At 38.5% G+C, this 18,456-nt stretch overlaps 2 protein-coding genes across 2 annotated transcripts in view; one reads left to right on the top strand and one right to left on the bottom strand.

The window, feature by feature from the left end:
• Nucleotides 1–11,255: 11,255 nt before the first annotated feature.
• The window catches only part of Vsp37A (Vacuolar protein sorting 37A), a 119,345-nt gene continuing 112,144 nt past the window's right edge, over nucleotides 11,256–18,456 (top strand). The window contains exons 1-2 of the mRNA XM_011299224.1: nucleotides 11,256–11,768; nucleotides 17,813–17,957. The gene's annotated coding sequence lies outside the window, so the exon portion shown is untranslated. The remainder of the gene's footprint in view (nucleotides 11,769–17,812; nucleotides 17,958–18,456) is intronic.
• On the bottom strand, nucleotides 12,095–17,848 carry Rrp5 (Ribosomal RNA Processing 5). The gene is made up of 4 exons (XM_011299225.1): nucleotides 17,768–17,848; nucleotides 17,492–17,554; nucleotides 16,432–16,990; nucleotides 12,095–15,943 (listed from the first exon to the last, which is right to left on the bottom strand). The coding sequence occupies exons 2-4, from the start codon at nucleotides 17,552–17,554 to the stop codon at nucleotides 12,330–12,332; spliced, it is 4,236 nt and encodes a 1,411-aa protein (XP_011297527.1). The 5' UTR covers nucleotides 17,768–17,848; the 3' UTR covers nucleotides 12,095–12,329.

The following is an 18,456-nucleotide window of genomic DNA, read 5'->3' on the forward strand; positions in this document are numbered from 1 at the left end:
TGGACAAAGGGAACAGAAAAAATTCCTCAAGTGTGAAGAAAATAGTTTAACATAAATGTCAAGTTTCAAATTCACATCAAGTAAACACATTTATTATAGACAAATTTAGAGGGTCGAGTTTATTTTAAAAGTCACGGTCTCAGGTCGTAAAATATCAATTTCTGTTTATCTTAAAAGTTTTCCACTGCATGTGCACAGCACGAGTGGAGATTCATTGTTCATTGTATTCGTCGGACTGAGGACCTAGAGTCCCAACAAAGAGGAGACCTGCGACGTCACGCGTTCTCCTCTTTTGGTTTCTTTGTGCAGTACACTTTTCCCTTCTGGAGGGGCCTGTTTTTCGCGTGCGCAACTTAGAATAAGTGGGGGGTTGGTGGACCCAACCCTTAGAAGTAAAATGAAGTTTAAGTTCAGTTCTTCTTCCACAAGCCTTCTGCTTGCAGCTTCTCTCTTCAAGCAGTTGAATTAAGTTATTAAGTTTAAAGTGTAGTTAAGGGCTGAAGTTAATCAAGTCTGAATGAAAGTGTTGATGTGCTCTCTTAAGCACTTATGTGGATTTATTTTTATTATTTGAATCATCGAATAATTAAATCACCTTGGACCTGTCATTAACCAACTTCGATGGAGTCCTCATTAGAGGTTTAGTGGCTAACGAGCCCACACTCAAACATTGGCGCTAAAATAACTCACCTGGCGCCACAGTTCTCCTAGTTACTTAGGGAGGACGTAACAAAATTGCGTGGAGGGGATAAGACTTTGCAAGTATGACGGGGCATGCGCAACTATTCAGAGGATTTTTCTGTTATACGTTCAAAAATAGATTAATGTCTTTCTCACTTTAATTTTGAAAGATTTCACTACGGCTGTCTTTTAATTGAACATTGAGTGGCACATCGAAACCCCTGTACTTTTTGTAAGTACATTAATAATTATAATAACTTGTTCACTAATGGGTGACATTTGGAGAACAATTATCGTTTGAGTAATCCCTGGTTATTCCCACCCAAGCTTACAGCTTATGCTGTTAATTTCATAAACCCAGTTAGGGTTGGGCAAAAACCTTGAATTCAATACTTCCGTTTTTTTGTTAAACAGAAGTGTTAAACATGACAATTGTCATGAGACATTAGTTTGTCATGAGACATTAGTTTAACACTTCTGTTTAACAAAAAAACGTAAGTATTGAATTCAAGGTTTTTGCCCAGCCCTAACTGGGTTTATGAAATTAACAGCATAAGCTGTAAGCTTGGGTGGGAATAACCAGGAATTACTCAAACGATAATTGTTCTCCAAATGTCACCCATTAGTGAACAAGTTATTATAATTATTAATGTACTTACAAAAAGTACAATGGTTTCGATGTGTCACTCAATGTTCAATTAAAAGACAGCCGTAGTGAAATCTTTCAAAATTAAAGTAAGAAAGACATTAATCTATTTTTGAACGTATAACAGAAAAATCCTCTAAATAGTTGCGCATGCCCCGTCATACTTGCAAAGTCTTATCCCCTCCACGCAATTTTGCAATCACGTTTATTGCTGATAATTTCCAGACTAATGACTCTTAAACGTCGATTCAAATGAATATAGTATTTACAAACGAATTGCAAACGATTACAATAAAAAAAATTATTTAAGAATGATTAGAAAAAAAAATGCGGCTAACTACATGGGTCATAAGTTTTTTATTTTTTATAAAAAAACTATCTACTCTTAAACATTATGACCTTTTTTACAATCACCTGCGAACGATTTACAATCGATTGTATGAGTTCGTTTTTGTAATTGTTGATAATTTGCGGCTAATTACATACTGCTCAGATCAGGGGAGAGACTTTGCGCGTTTTTCTCGACTTAAAAATTATTCCTTTGCTCCCGTTAGGACGCGTTTTACGGCGTTTATCAAATGCCGTTTGGAACACTGAGAAGTTAGGTATGTGGAGGTTAAGTAAATAGATCCATAACCTAATATTATTCCATTGCCCAAATTATTGGTCAACTACTCGACCTCTGAGTATATTACGAATATCTCCTATCCACCGATAATTTATTACTCGATCTATCGTCAATCGTTTGCAACAGTTTCATAGAAAATTTAATTTGAATTATCACCGCGCCCGTGTTCACAAAACCTGCACACAACGTCTGTATTCCACGCCCCATAACGGGAGCAAAAAAATAAGTTTTAAGTCGAGAAAAAAGCGCAAAATCTCTCCCCAGGGGTCCCGTTCGATTATCGAATCGAATGAAAAATGATCGACTATCCCCATGAGATCCGCTATGTTCGATTAGTGGACCGTTCTCTTTATTATACTAGCGCCGCCCCGGCCGCAAGCGGCCGGGACGTTGACCCCATTAAATGTGTGAATAGTATAGTGTGATGAGGTGACGATGCGATGTATGGTAGAGATGTCGCTTTCGATTATCGCAGTTGAACGATTATCGATATTCAATGTCAATTCGAGATATCCATGTATTTTTTATATAAGGATAAGGATAGGATTGTGAACCACAGGAGGAAACCAGGCGACCCTAACCCACGTGTGTATGGCCGGCCCTGGGGTGGTAAAGACGCGGATTCGAAGATGCTGCTACCTTCGTACAATATACGATTTCTCATCCTTTCAAGTCAAAAGTATGGACTTCATCTCATGGCGCAATTCTAGCGGCTAAAATCTAAACGAAAAAAATAATCTCCCCAATACGCGAATAAGGGAGTCTTTATACAGGGTGCCCCAGAAGTACACGCCGATACCAAAACGACATGTTCACAATCACCCACTGATCTCTATATATAGAGATCAGTGCAATCACCCCTTTGAGATATATTAGGATGAAAAGAACAGCCAATGACGCTACACTGAGAAAAAATTCTCTCAAAATTTAGTGTACCTTTTCACCAACGCTGGGACGTAACATGGGGTGTACAAGGAAATAGAGGGAGACACTGGACAAAATGGTATGCCTCACTCAAAAATTCGTATGTGGCACCCTAATTTTTGAGAGGCATGCACTACTTTTTCATGCGTTTCCTCCAGTTTCTCATGTGACCCTTCCGAAAAAATGAGTCAGCAGCATTTCAATTTCTCATTGATGGAGTACACTGATTTTTAGGGAAGGTTCTTACTAATTTTCAATGGAATTTTTTCTCCGTGTACCGCGTTCAGCGGTTGTACGCCTGTGTGACTGTGCACACCGGTGCGTGAATCACTTTCTAGTCAGGAGGAGGCAAAGTAGGGGAACCATTCTACATTCTACATTCTAACTTTTACATGGTAAATTTTATTACAAACCAAAAAGGTCTTTTGACAAAATTCCGTAAGTCTGCTGGTATCGGACCTAATTAACAAATGGAAAATTGCTTCAAAAGTAGATAGAAGGCTGACATTCATAGATTAATTGAGATGATTTTTTTTATTTCCCATCGCTTCATAAAAAAATTTTTTAGTAATTGTTTAAGAGCGAGAGAGAAATATGGTTCGTTTTCCCTGTCGCTTACGCGTAGAAAGGCTCCTTTACTTTGCCCCCTCCTGACTACAAGGTGAATCACGGACACCGGTGCACAGAGTCACACAAAATTTGAAAAGTTCAGCTTATCGATCCAGCGAGTAAAAGAAGATATAATAGGAGTATCTGTCTGATGCTCCAGCATCTGTGTCGTTATGTTCATCTTCTCAACGATTTCATCATTAAACTCACACCACCTAAAAAACCAAATTGTAATCCTTATTATTATTATTATTATTATTATTATTATTATTATTATTATTATTATTATTATTAATAATAATACAATAATAATAGTTGATTTTCTTTGGTGTTACAGTACAGCTTTACACCTCCTCCTTTCTTGCTTCGTGTACTATACAAATATATATCACTATACTATACTATATAAATTTACATAAACAAACTGCCATATTGGTATTGACGTATAATTCTTTGGCTAAATTGCTGTTACGTGGTAGCGTGCAGTATTCCCCTCACTCCGTCTCGTTTCACAGTATACTATTAGATGAGTATTGCCAGTTGTCCCTTCTCCCCAGCTGTTTTCGATCTTTTGAGTTCAGCCTTCCTGTGAGTTCCTCCCTGTATTCCTGCCTCTCTTTTTCTCGTTGGATAAGAATCTTCTCGATCTCCAGCAGCCTTGTACACCATGTTCCCGTCGGTTTGTTCCTCAGGATGTCCAGTAGGGCCTCTCGCCTATTTACGTCCTTGTTCTCTAATCCCCAGTTCATCCACCAGACATGGCTCTCCTCCTTCATTCTCACCTGAATGGCTCTGCAGTCCGCTACGTGCTCAAGTGTTTCCAGCTCTCTTACAGGCTCTGCATTGTTGGTCTGCGAAGCCTTTCTTCCCCTCTTTCGTTACATTGCCGCATCTCCATCTTGCCCACCCTGACTTTTGCCAAATTTTGAGTTCGCTGTCTCCCCAGTAGTCTTGTAGTTCTGTATCTTCTTTGATGTCCAGGTAATAGTTGCAGAAGCTGAACCGATCCACTTTCTCCCAGTCTGCCTGTGTGTCTTGCTGCTCCCAGATCTCCGTAATTTCCGTCATTCTTTCCAGCCATCTTCCTTCCTCCGTGTCCGTTCTCAGCATCTCCAACAGTTCTCCATCCCCTGCTTCCTTCATTGTCTGTTGGATCATCCTTCCCCAGGCGGTGGGGTTTCCATTGCTTATTCCTCTTAGTTCTTCTTTCATACATTTCTTTGCTAGCCTGTCGTCGTTCATTTTGTTTAGTTTGAGTAAATACCTTAGCGCCCTCCGTTTTGTCTCCACTTCCAGGCTTCTCTTCCCTGATTCCAGTTTCCATATGTAATTCGGTGTGTTTCTTGCTACCCCCATGCATGATTTTACATACCTTCCCTGTAGTTTTTCAATGTTTTCCCATCTTTTCCATCCCCAGATTTCGACTCCGTTCATCGCCACTGTCTTCACCGTGGTTTCCATCAGGAATAATTGTTTTTGTAAATCCTCCACCTTTGCTCTCCTTGTCTCTCCCCACACCTTGTTCACCAGCTGCGTTGCCTTGCCTGCCAGGTTCCTAGTGTGTGTGTTAAACTGGTTCCTCGTGGAGAACCAGACTCCTAGGTATTTAAAATTGTTAACTACCTGCAGGAGTTCCCCCTTGTATCTCCATTCTTCTTTCCTCCTTCTTCCCCCGTTCCTGAACACCATTATTTTAGTCTTTTCAGTACTTAGCTCCATTTTGTTTTCATCTGACCATATCTCCGTTGTCTTCAGCATCCTCTGCAAGTCCTTGCCCTCCTCTGCTACTAGTGCTGCATCGTCGGCATAGAGTTTTGCGTATACCTTGCTGCCTCTCTTGTGTCCAATCGCTGAGCCTCCAACCCCCTTTCTTCTCAGTAGTTCTTCTAGATCGTTGATGTATATGTTGAATAATATTGGGCTGAGGGGGCATCCCTGCCTTACCCCTAGCCCCGTTCGAAAGCTCTCCGTCATTTGCTCTCCTGCTATCACCTTGCTTGTCGTGTTTTCGTAGATTAACTTGACCATTCTCAGGAATTTTTCCCCCACCTCCATTTTCCTCATTTTACCCCATAGTTTTTCTCTATTTACCTTGTCGAAGGCCGCTTTGAAATCTATAAAGGCGGTGTATAATTTTCCACCTTTGACCTTGAGCCCGCTCCCTACCAGTGTTTTCAGCACCATTATGCCTTCTGTGGTGCTTCTTCCTCTCCTAAACCCCAACTGCGCTTCTGTCAGCTTTATCTTTATGTCTAGCCAGTGTCCAAGCCTCTTGGCCATGATTGTTGCCATCAACTTATAGCCGAGATTCAGTAGGGAGATGCCTCTGCAGTTTTTTGCCTCGCTTGGGTCTCCTTTTTTGTATATTGGGTAGATCATCGCTGTTCTCCATCCCTCGATCATCTTCTCTTCATCCCAGAGTTGTTTCACAATCTCCATGAGTTCCTTTCTCCCTGCCTCTTTTGGTAGGTTCTTCAAAAATTCCGCTTGTATCTGGTCCACGCCCGCTGCCTTCCCATTCCTCATGTTCTTGATTGCTCGTTGTAGCTCGGCCTCTTGTATTGGTGCGTCAATGTCTATGTCCCCCCAATCTGCCTCTTCTTCTTCCTCTTCGGTCTCTGTTTCTCCCTCTCCCTCTCGCGTTTGTTTAGTCACTATTTCGTTTTCTTGCGGCTCTCCCATCGGGTTTCCCTCCTCTCTCGTCCCTTCCACCTGTATGTCAACTTCTGCACTCAGTAGCTCTTTGAAATGTTTCAGCAAATTCTCTTTTTTAACCGGGTTCCTGGCCCTCTTCTTATTCTTCCTGTACCAGGACATGGCCTTCCACCATTCTGTTAAATTTCTGCTCCTCGCCACTAGCTTTTGTTTTCCGTTCAGCCACTTTCTTATCAGGTCCTCCCTCAGTGTGTTCAGCTCTTTTTTGCAGATTATGTATTGTCTCCTATTATTATTATTATTATTATTATTATTATTATTATTATTATTATTATTATTATTATTATTATCAGAAGGAAGAAAAAATTCGCATCCTCCCTTCCTCCAACGTTAATTTTCAATATCTCAGGATAATGCAATGGGCCTTGATTTTTGACGAATGATTGCTCTTGAATATTTTTTATGAAACTGTTGATAACAATCGTCAAAATCGGTGGAAACTCAACCAAAATATGGAATTTGTTTGAATCTCCCTCGCTTCCACATCGTTCACAGTGCAGCGATAGTTTCTCCTCTATACAGTTGTTAATGCACTTCTCCAAATCATCCATGCCCCCTTCTGGAAGAGTCAAAAGCAGAGGCATGAAGCGCTGGGGCTCAGTGTCCTGGTTTCATCGACATCCCTCACACCGAGTGATAAAACGAGTAATTCTATAGAATTTTTCAGTGATGATTGAAATTTGATTATCCTCAGAAATCGTTTCTCCATTGAGTTCCTTATGAGAAATTTCCAAGAGTTCTATCAAGAATTTGGCCGCATCCCGATACCTTTGATGATTAAAATTGGGGTTTAACTTGCCTACTTCCACCCTCAACAGTTCAATGCTCATGGTCCCGTAATTAACACGTTCGCGTTTAATTCGCGTTTAATTATCACTTGTCAAATATATACAATAATGCACAAAGAACGTTGAGAAATCGTTGAGTAAAGTAAACTCAATGCAAGACACGTTGGTTTAAGCGAGTAATTAACGTGAATTAAAAGCCCAATTCGTTGTGCATCGGTGAGACACTCGCGGAAAATCGTTCAGATGCGTGACTGGTTAAATTGACACGGAAAGTTGAGGTGCGTATTACAGAAGGTTGACTGTACGAATGGTTTTTAGGGGGTCCCAAGCTCGCTGGAGACCCTCGTGTCACCGATCCGACCGAACCCCGGAGGCGTCTGAAATTCATCAATCAGTTGTCGTTGAGTTGGGAGGCATTTTTTGTCTATACTTTAAACAGACCTTTTTTGTTGGTAATAAAATTTTGTTCTTTTGACAAAACCCCTTAAAATTCTCCGTTGACAAGATAATTTACAATGAAAAAATGAACTCGCAAATGCGAAAAGCATGGCACACGAATTTCGGGAAACCATGAACAATAAAAAGGTTTTTGCAATTATCCGATAAACAATTGAGTTGATAGGATTTCGGCAAAAAACCTTTTCTCAACGGAATCGAATTCTCAACATAAACCCAATAGTTTATTAAATATCTCCAAAAAATAATTATCGGCAAATTCTTCTGAAAAGTTAATTTTTGAAGAATTCTTTTTCCGAGAATAATCGCGAACATCAACGTGGTCGAAACGAATGAAGCATTAATAGTTGTTTATTTTTCAAGCAACGCTTTGTCTTAAAGCGAATTCGAAAAATTAACAACGAATATTAATTTTTCTTTCATACATGTCGTTTTCCGATCAGCGTTTACTTCTGGGACATCCTGTATATAATTATGCACTGTTGGATTCCGTAGAATAAAAAGTACATTGAGGTAACTTTAAAATTAACTAATACTTTTATTCACGAAAATGTATATATGATTAACAACTAGTGAGACTTGAGGTACTCTGATTCGAGCAATTTCGTCTGGATTGTACAGAGGTTCTGATCTATTCGTTAACCTTGCTAAACTAATTCTAACCTAAAATATAGAAGTTCCCTCATTTAAATGTAACTAAGGGCGGATTGGTGAGTGGAAGGGGAAAGAAAGGAAAAATGGCGAATATGTCTATATTTTGGACATCAAGGGTTTTAGAACGGCTAGGTTTGTGACGTCAATGGGGGAATTGGAGTTCATTGGGGAAAGGCCCAGGGTTTCATTTATCGAAGTGTTTAATGATTATTGGGGTAAGTCCCCTGATGAATGAGTCTTTCTTATACTGTATTTTGTTGGGGAACTACGTGAGAAATAAAGTAATTATTCTAAATTGTTGGGGAACTACCCGAGTAATAAGATGGTTTATCCTTTAGAAATAACTGAGAGTTGGGGTATACAACAGCACTGAGACATTGTCTGCGGTATTATGAAAACGTTTCTGTGTCGATTCAGTGTTTTTTTTTGGCAATGTTAATAGGGAGGACGACCAAAATGGGTCAGTATGAGGTGGCGCAAAATTGCCAAAAATTCTCCACTGGGAAAAAAATTTCTTTTGTCAAGAATTTTTCCTTCCCGCCTAAATCTAGCAATTACTGTGTAAATACTCCCATGAAACTTACGGTAAGTGTATGGTTCAGGTCCACTAAAAAACAAAAATCATTGAAACATTAATTTCTTTGAATGAAAACCCTTCTTATTCGCCAAGTCGTAAAAAACAACTCGCGAGAAGAGAGAGAAATAACAAGGAGGGGAATGCATCGATAAATAGTCCTAAAATAAACTCTGTTGTCCCTGAAATTCCTTAAACCTCCCCTTTCTTCTGCTATCGCTGTTGACGCGACGAGTGAGTGATATTTAATTCCGTACTTTGAATAGCTACAGAAAGGTAGCGGCGGATAAGTCACTCGTGGTGTTCGTTTAGCGATGGTAGATGGTTAGATGTGAATTCAGAGTTTTAGTGAAGTGCTCAGGACTATTAGATAAATTCATCTTTCTGTGTGTCCATCGTCTTTAAATGTGCTGTCAAGTGGTCTGTTTTGGGGTGGACACACTGCCACGTCCTCGCCGAGGCCCTGGATAACGCAGAGAGCGGTGTATTAAATGTCATATCTCCCACACTAGTTGTTTCCAGATAAAAAGGTGACCAGATCCTTAATGAGGCGACAGAAACCCATTCAACCAAATGAAAAACATCCAGAACTGTTTCGTGGACCTGAACTAGACATTTACCAAACTTACTAATGCTAAATATATTTTCTTTTGGTTAATAAATAGGCTTGGCTGAAGAAACTTTTCTCCTCAGTGTAATAATTTACCTACTGTTTGGAACATTAGTTCAAAAATGAAAAATAAATCTAATTCTTCATTCGTTAAGCAGAAAGACCTCATTATTTCTCTAGTGTTCCAGACGTTTATCGATTGAAAAAAATTTCATTCAATCATTTCCACGACTTGCACGAAAAATAAAAAGGATATTTTGCAGCATACTGAATCGTTATCAAAATACCGGTAGGTGAATGCGGAATAATATGGAGAAATTTTTACTTAAATTAGTGGAGTAGCAATTGAGACTATCGAATGTATTTCCCGGAGCACGGAATCAGTATCTAAAATAATAAGCGCCTTGTTCAAAATTAATTAATTATTATCAAATTGAATCTCAAATTGATGCTTTCGAAAAAAAAATGATTTATTAAATTGTGTAACGAAGTAGTAATTATAATTTTAAGCCCATTCAACGATATATATTATTATTAGCGATTTTCATGCTTTATTCAAGTTTTTTTTCTATTTTTGTAGTTTCACTTGACAGTCTGTCAGCCTAGTAATTGCTAAATGCTTAATTTATGTTTGTTTAAACATAGAAAAATGTTAAACATTAAGAATAGAACAATTTTCAATGAATGTCCGTTTTACCACAGTATTTTGTATTTTGGTGATACCAAATGATAAAAAAGTTTGAATTAATGTTTTGCTTCATTTTGACCCGCTCATCATTTCATAAAGCTTTCATTTCTTTACGACATTTGTTTTTGTAAATCAATCACAGTATTTATTTTCAACGTACCGGGTATAGCGAGCTGTATTATGGGTATTGATTTAAGATATGGCGGCAGTTCGGTCATCCATAATTCCAAATTGTCGTTTGAAATTATGTTCCAAGGCTGTGCACCAGTGAAGTCATCGAAGTAGTTGTTCATTCTCGATGTTGTGTCTGGCCAACTGTTTTTGGTTTGGACTACGGGTGAATGTCAGGATGATTGAATTGAGGAATACTCGATTGATTGACGATAAAGACTTCTGGCAACGCCCTACTCATGTTACGACGGCCACGTGGCGTCAGTAGGACTGAAGTATTGAGTACATAGCGCAAATTGCATACGTGAGACAATTGGTTTGGCCTTGAAGCGCGTTTGCGGAACGTCAACGCGGTCATTTGGCACTCGACGTAGAAAAATTGGGCTGGGTGGGAAAAAGAAAATTCTAGTTAGTACGGCGACTAAGAGATCAAAAAATTCCCAGAGTAGAAACGTAGAAGTGACGGATATTCAGGCCTGTGACGTCCTGAGCTCGATAGCCAGTAGATGGCACTATATATGATTAATCTTAGTCCGCGAAACTTAAATTAATTTAAGTTATTCTAAAATTTAATCAGTGTCGAAATACGCAGAAAATAAGTAGATACAATGGACAACGGACATGACCAATGAAAACAACACCACCAGTGTTGGAAAATCGTTACACATAACGATAAATCTTAACCTCTTGAGTTTAACTTTCCCATTTTTATTACCCTTAAAATTCGTTGGATAAATATTTTCTCCAAACCCGAAACTCGAGAAGGAAATTATAAAACTCCAATTCAATACGGTCTAAGTCATAAAGTCCCAGTTCTGTTTTTGCTCAAGTTTTTGTTTCAACACGTGTGAGGTCTCCTTTGTCTATTGTGTCGAAAGCTGAGGGCCTGAGTCCCTTGATAGAGGAAACGTGATGTCACGCATTTTCCTTTTCACCCACTGATCTCTATATATAATAATATAATATATAGAGATCAGTGTTTTCACCGCTTTCCCTGTTCTTCCCCTCTTCCCTTCCCTTGATCAAGTTGCGTGCGCAATGTTTAAACTAGTGGGGGTTGTAGGACCCAACCATTGGAAAATTAGTGAAGTTTAAGTGAGTTCGATTTTAACTTGTTACTGTGACGCTTCTCTCTTCAAATTAATTATTCTCCAGGTTACACAGTTTAGTTTTGTTTTAGTTTTCTTAAAGTCTGTCAGTATTTCAAGGTTCAACATAAGTTTGAAAGTTATTAAGTTGGATGGACTTCAGATGGCCGAAGGGGCGGCGCTAGTTATCGTAAAAAATGTGCAAAAATTATGCGCGTAAGAGTGCTAGTATATGAGGAAAAAAGAGCCTAGGGATATTGTATCACTTGAAAATTTGTGATTATCGAGTAGCAGTCGATTGTTTTATCTCGATTACTGATATTCGAGAGTGATAGATGCAATGTTTTCTTGTCATTGTCAAGGAAAAATTCTACCATAGGTGTATGTTGTTCAATAGTGAAACAAATAGTTGTTTCCTTTACTATAAACGTGATTGACAATGAATGATCGTTTTTGTCATCTTTTATTCGTCTTCCTATTGGTCGATGGATCCTTCAATCTATAGTTTTCATGACTGCCACAATTTCGCCTTATGAGTAAGAGAATATCTAAATTGCGACATAACCAGTTGCTCTCATTTGAAAATTCATTTCTTTCCTCAGATTGAGGTGAAAGAAAGATAATTAATGTCAATCGGCCAAGAATTTAATTGTGAATCCATAGCACTAGTTTCATTTCTTAATTTACATTAGAAAGAAAGATTTAATTTACCAAATGAGAGCGACTCGTGCGCAGTTACTCAATAATAATCAATAAAATAGTTGGATGAGGGATCTGATTTTGCAGATATTTTGATGGAATGGACGAGTTACGATCGGATTACAGGATGATGTGTGAAAGGATCAAATAATAACTCGCGTGGTGCTGGCCAAATAAAGTCAATTTAATGAGTAAAAAATTCGTTAGTTACACTCAAATATGTCACAATAAAAGAGCTCAGCTAGAATAGTATAGAATTCAGAGAATTATGAGATTAATTCTGAGAAGGACTGATAATGACCGGGTCGATTAATTTTCTAGAAGAGAACTTCCGAGAAAAACGCGTAAACACTCTCGAATGGCCGATATGCAAATTACTAAGGAATTGAAGGGTTTAACTAATCGATTTCAAAATTTCCTCCACTACAATGATTCTCTACATACTGGACCGCAAGGTCACGCGCCTGAGCGATGCTTTGAGGTGTTCCATACTTTGTTTCAAAAGCAATGTACTTTTCGAATAACGTTTTCATCTTTTTTGCAGAGAGTGTTTGGATAATAGCCCGTCCTAGAACTTTTCTTGCAGAATCATAGTTATCTGACTTGATTAAAGCGTCGACGTAAATGGACCAAACGTCAACTCTTTTTGGATAAGATGTCAAAATTTTCTCGAACAGAGTCGCCGCCCGGTCGCTATCTCCAAAGTTATTCTCCAATTGGGCGAACTTTACCATAAGATTCACGTGATCTGCTGCAGAAAGAGACTGAATAGCCCTCTGCATTATTTCTCTAGATTTTTCCTTCAATCCCATTTTTAGCAACATAGCTCCGCATTCAACCCACACTTCCTGAGAGCTCTTAAACTTCTTTGTGATAGTATTCACAATTCTTTCTATTTCATCCATCCGCCGAGAATCTCCGTGAATTTTCAACATATGAAGATAGATCTTCTGGGAGTCATTGGTCTTAATAGCTTCCTGGAAAACCCTGTTCAAGCTTTCTGCAGTTCCAAATCGGGATTCAAGATTTAACCAACCCTGCCAGATGTTTAGTTTCTCATTTTCCTCTCTGAAATTGATAGTCTTCAAAGCCTGTTTAACGACCGCTCTTGCTTTTTCAATTTCTGTGGTATGAAGAAAATATGCTATATATTGTAGCCATACAAAAGAACTGTCGGGACTAGCCAGGACGAGTCTGTTGAATTCATCCACTGAATTAGGCACGTAATTATTGGTTAATTGTGTCTCTCTCTTTCTAATTTCACTTTCTCTCCGATACTCCAATACTTTTCGTTCTGCTGAGCTTAATTTATTACTTTTCTGGGAAAACTGACCTTCCTGTGCGTCTTCGTCATCACTGGACTCTTTATTATGGTGGGGAGAAATGTCCGGTTTAGAGTCCCAAACAAAACCACATTCTGGAATACCCAACTTTCCTGCCTCCGATTGTTGTTCATTTTCAGTTTTTTTATTAGCATCTTCGGCATCCTCAGCTAAGGCGAATGTTACCAAACCCTCTGATTCATTTGCACAGGTAAACATTTCTTGTTGTTCTTCATTTTTTGACTTTATGAGTGCTATTTCTCTCTTTGTTTTGATTGATTTTGTTTTGTGGGATGAGGAGTTAGTTATAGGATCAGTTTTTAATTTCTTCATGGCTCTATTTTTTTCCGTAACATTTTCCAGGTGTCTTTTCCTTTTTTTTTGTATTGTTTCGCTTACAACGAATTCATCACCAGGTGTTATATTGTCGTCCATCTTCACTTGACAATCGACCATCCCAGACTTATGGAGTTTTGGTGTGACAAAGCCAGCATTCCTATAAACGATTGGGATAATCTCTGATTCATTATCTTTCATGATAACGTAACACTTTATCTTGGCTCCAATCTTATAGCTGGACAAATCAGGTGTCAGATCGTTAACATGCGCTTTGGTGGGTAAAGCTACGAGGTTTCCTTTACCACAACCTTTCAACACAACCAGAACAAACCACCTGTTGATCAAGACAATTTCTCCTTTCAACTTTTTTTTAAGAGCATCTTCAGGAATTTCATTCTGCTTAGGCTTGATAGCATTCATCAAAATTGGATCTAATGTAATTTCCACAAGCTCATCCACGTAATTAATCCAGAGGATAGAGCCATTCACTTTATCTCCAATTTTCAGCGATTTTTCAGCGTGGCTTTTACGTGCGATTGCCGGGACACCATCATTTAACTTGATAACTGTTCCATTTTCGGTTATTGTCTCAACCACTCCGGACACTTTCTGACCCAGTTTCATTTTTGAAATTTTGTGAGTACTATAATAACTGAATGAGGCTAGCTGTTTTAATTTTGAAAGATATAAAGCGAGAACGTCGACAGAAGCAATGAGGTCCGTATCATTTTCCACAGCTGAAGACCAGACTTCGTGGAAAATGGTTGTGAGATGAATTACCTGAGTTTTTTTATTAATTTGAGTGATTTTTCCGAACAATATTTGATGTTTGAATAACAGTTTGATATTGTCTATTTTATTGAGTGAGACAATTCCATAGCATTTCAAGTCCTTCACCGGTAAGAGCACTTCAATTCCTGTTGTATTGATTTGGGTAATAGAGCAAGGAATGCAATCACTTACGGATAGGTTTTTTATGTCTGTATACCACTTCTGAGGGTTCAAAGTTGTCGTTAAAATGAATTCTGGTGTTGTGGAGAAGACGAGGGCTGACATAGTATCGCCAGGAACTGAAAGAGCAGCCATCTGTTTTCCTGTTTTCTCACAAGGGGACATATGTCCTGCTGGCAAATATGCTGTAATAGCATCGTTTCCAGAGGGATTTAGAATGCGAATATGGACGCCTTCTACAGAAGAGTCGATGACTTTTCCCTCTACCGTTTCTCCTATTTCAAATGGACATATCATCCTTTTTTTATCTGCTGTGGCGAGCTCTAGGATTAACCTGCGCTCTTGAATGATGACATTAGCCACTTTCACCTCAATTACTTGACCCTCTCTGAAGGCTTTAATTCCTCCTGGAATATTTCGTAGTGCCTTCGATGGAATTACACCTTTCAAATCCTCATAAAATTTTATTAATAGCCCTTTTCCACTTTTATTGATGACCGTTCCTAAATATGTAGAACCAACTTGAGCTTGAGTGAATTCTGATAGAATTGGACGGTTACTTTCTACTAATGACCTCTTTAAGGTGAAATTGAAACGTTCGCCATTCTTATCTCTTGAAAGAACTCTCGCTAAAACTTTTTTTCCGATCAGAGGAACAACCGCGTCGTCGATGTCACGAATTTGCTCGGGAGGTACATCTCCTAGGATTCTTCCAGATTTTACAAAAAGGAATTTGTTAGGGCTTTCGCGGATTATTTGGACTGGCATAAGGTCCCCCGCAGTCACAGTCTCTGGGATTTTATATTCCAAGGTCAGCTCATGCTTCAAAGCAGAACATATATAAACTCGATCAAAATTGTCGTATGTTAATATTCTACATTTATGGACCGAGTTTGGAGGGAATTTATCCCGAATTTGATCGAATTCAACACCTGTACGCTTCAAGGGCATGTATCCACGGAAATTCTTCTTGATTCTTAGGGCTATTCCTTTTCTATCATGGAAAAGAATTTTTGCTTTTTCCATTTCTCCAATTGTTAGAGTTGCACACTCGGGTTCTAGCGCAATTTCGGTGAAGTACGAAAATTTCACTGTGGGGAGAGTGTAAAGGAACGTTGCGAAAAGCTGTGAACCTTCTTCGTAGGTGTCCAGAGGATTCTCAAGGTATAGACGGTTTATGTAGCCAATATTATCCTTATTGAAGGAAATATGAAGACCATCAGGGAGAAGTTTTTTTATAACGACAGACAATTTAGTTCCGGGAATTAGGGAATTTAAGTGTTGATCTTCTGATGATAAAGGACTATTCGTAAACTTGGGATCTGTTGTGAGTTTCAATGTTGTTATGCCCTCGGTAGTTGTTGTTGAGCGGACTACACAGAAAACTTGTTGTCCAACATCTGGAAATAATTATCAAAATTTCGAATTAACATAACGAATGCTGATACTAAGTATAAAATTGAGGTGATTCTTAAAAAAATGACTTGGAGGTTCAATTTCGTTACAGCTGCTGAGAAAAATATTTTGAAAAATCGATTCCCGTCGAATTTTAAAGAATACGATTTAATTTGACATTTCCCTAAAGCAATAACTATGCCTGCTTCCGCTTGAATTAATGATTGAATAATGAAATCCTGATCAAGAACCTACTTCTACCGAAGACTTGTGTTACAGTTTTCATTTACAATAAAAATTCACTTTAGGCATAACACCGGCTATTATACGAAAATCGCTTTGCAAACACTACACTGTCTAAAATGATTTTTCATGCCTCTTCAACATATCTCGAATGTGAAAAAATTAATAGATAAACGGGCTCAAAAGAAAATTCCAATCCTTGCGTTACTTCGCTACCCATATATTCATCTATTGATTTCAGAATACTCACAGTATTTAACTCCCACTTTGACATCGTTCTTGCTCAGAAATCCTCGAAGATTCTTATTTCCAGTATCCACCACGTATCCATGATCCTCGACACAACTAATAGAACACGCTATTCTAGATCCTGGCGCCAATTTACCAGAATCAAAATTTAAATTAATCATCTCTGGTTGAACTGAGAGGATAACTCTATGTTTACTTTGTACATCAATCACTTTTACATAACAAACTAGATAATTTCCTCGTTTGTAAAGATCGGAGAGTGGTTTGAAATCCGGTGGAGGAAGTTGTGAGGAGACGAGATTTTGAAGAAGGTTTGTATAAGCCTCACTTATGTCTGTGATTTGTAACAATCCACTCAACCGCCCTGGGAGTGAAATCGTCACATCATACTGGGAAGAACGCTGCACTCGACCCAGCAATATCATTCCTTGTGTCAAAGTGCCATACGTTAAGTTCAGCGCAGCTCTTGCTATAATGCCTGTTTTCAATTGTGCATCTTCACCTTTACGTTTTTTCATCTTAGACTTTTGTGATTTCAACTTTGAAGCTTGCAGCAATGCCTAAAGAAAGAAGAATTGCAATTACTTATCCGACGGTATTTTCTAAATGCTAGCTTATCTATATCTAAATTAGATATGACGAGTATTTTGTCAAAAACAAATATAATTTATTATTGCTTTAAAAAAAAATAATTTCATATCAGATTTTATAGTGGTATACTGTAGGATCAGTCTTCCAATTTAGTAGAGAAGTAGCGAATTGTATCATATTATTCCGCGAATGGTATCATATTATTTTCCATATTATTCCCGGGGACTGCGATCTCATAAAAAATGTAAACAATTTGTTTCAATGAAAAGTATGGTGCTTTCAGATTCAATCACTCTTTCTCGAGAAAACTGGCTATTTTCCAAAAAATTTGGCAACTGGATAATTGCAGTGCAAAAAGTGTTTCTCTTAATGTCGAACAATGTCACATTAATAGGGGAAATTCGGAATGCATAGCCTGGCGATCGTAACTTCGGTGTGCAAAAAGTGTTTCTCTTCTCTTTATGACTTACATAATTTGGCAGATTTTTCTTCAAGGGTTTCTTACCACCTCGTGGGAAATTCTGTTGCACCATCTAAAAATGATTAATAAACACAACATATCCTGTAAGTTCAAGCTTTTAAAGACGTATCTCGATGGATGAAGCATGCCGTTAGAATAATTAGATTACTGCTGTTCACAAACAAACTTCAATTAAACAAAATTAATGACAGTTATAATTAACTACTGTAGCCATTGTAACAATAAAATTATGCAAATGAATGTAAAATAAGAAAAATTGAATCACCTTTATATCTGAACGTTAATGCATCAATAACTTTCTTATTCATAGACTGTACAATCCACGTGCTACGCTACAAGCATTACATGAACCATAGAAACAGAGATTATAGGGGAGATTGCTAGGGCTTATGGAAGGGCTTTGGCGAGTGATTCATTGCGGCGGCTACGGAACTACGCCCAGAGAGCTCGTACGTGTAAGTAAAACAGGTCGCGAGCCCGTGAGTGTCGATAATTTTCAGAGTCCGTGCCAGAGATTATATAGGGGAGATTGCTAACGCCAATGGCGAAGCTTCAACCGCGAAATTGTCTGGCCGCCCGAGCCGAACTAATTTTGCGGGTGTACCTGTGAATCAAATAGGTCGCGAGGGCAAGATTGTCGGTAATTTTCGGAGGGCGTAGGTATAGATAAAGCAGAGCGCGAGCCCGAGCGTGTCGATAATTCGGAAAGACCAGCAAACGCGAGAGTGTCGATAATTCCAGGAAATCGTGACGAAAGAAAACATTCCATATAGAGCGGAGTGGGGGTATGATGAAGAAACAATCGATGGACGGAATGAGAAAAATGAATTCACTTCTGTAAATTCGAAAAATTGTTCAACAAATTGGGGAAAAATTGTCTCGCAAATATATATTCAAACAATTGAGAATCGTGTGAAACGTGGAGATTTATGGGTCCCTCAGAACTTTTTTTTT

This window comes from Fopius arisanus, unplaced genomic scaffold (genome assembly GCF_000806365.1).
Source record: "Fopius arisanus strain USDA-PBARC FA_bdor unplaced genomic scaffold, ASM80636v1 scaffold00013, whole genome shotgun sequence".
NCBI classification, from domain to species: domain Eukaryota; kingdom Metazoa; phylum Arthropoda; class Insecta; order Hymenoptera; family Braconidae; genus Fopius; species Fopius arisanus.

Bases quoted from the DNA above. Each gene is read 5' to 3' on its own strand.
- Rrp5 (XM_011299225.1), bottom strand. From the start codon at position 17,554: ATGGTGCAACAGAATTTCCCACGAGGTGGTAAGAAACCCTTGAAGAAA. The intron at 16,991-17,491 runs GTAAGTCATAAA...TTCTTTCTTTAG, and splicing joins AGAAAAATCTGCCAAATTAT to GCATTGCTGCAAGCTTCAAA. The intron at 15,944-16,431 runs GTGAGTATTCTG...AATTATTTCCAG, and splicing joins CAAAGTGGGAGTTAAATACT to ATGTTGGACAACAAGTTTTC.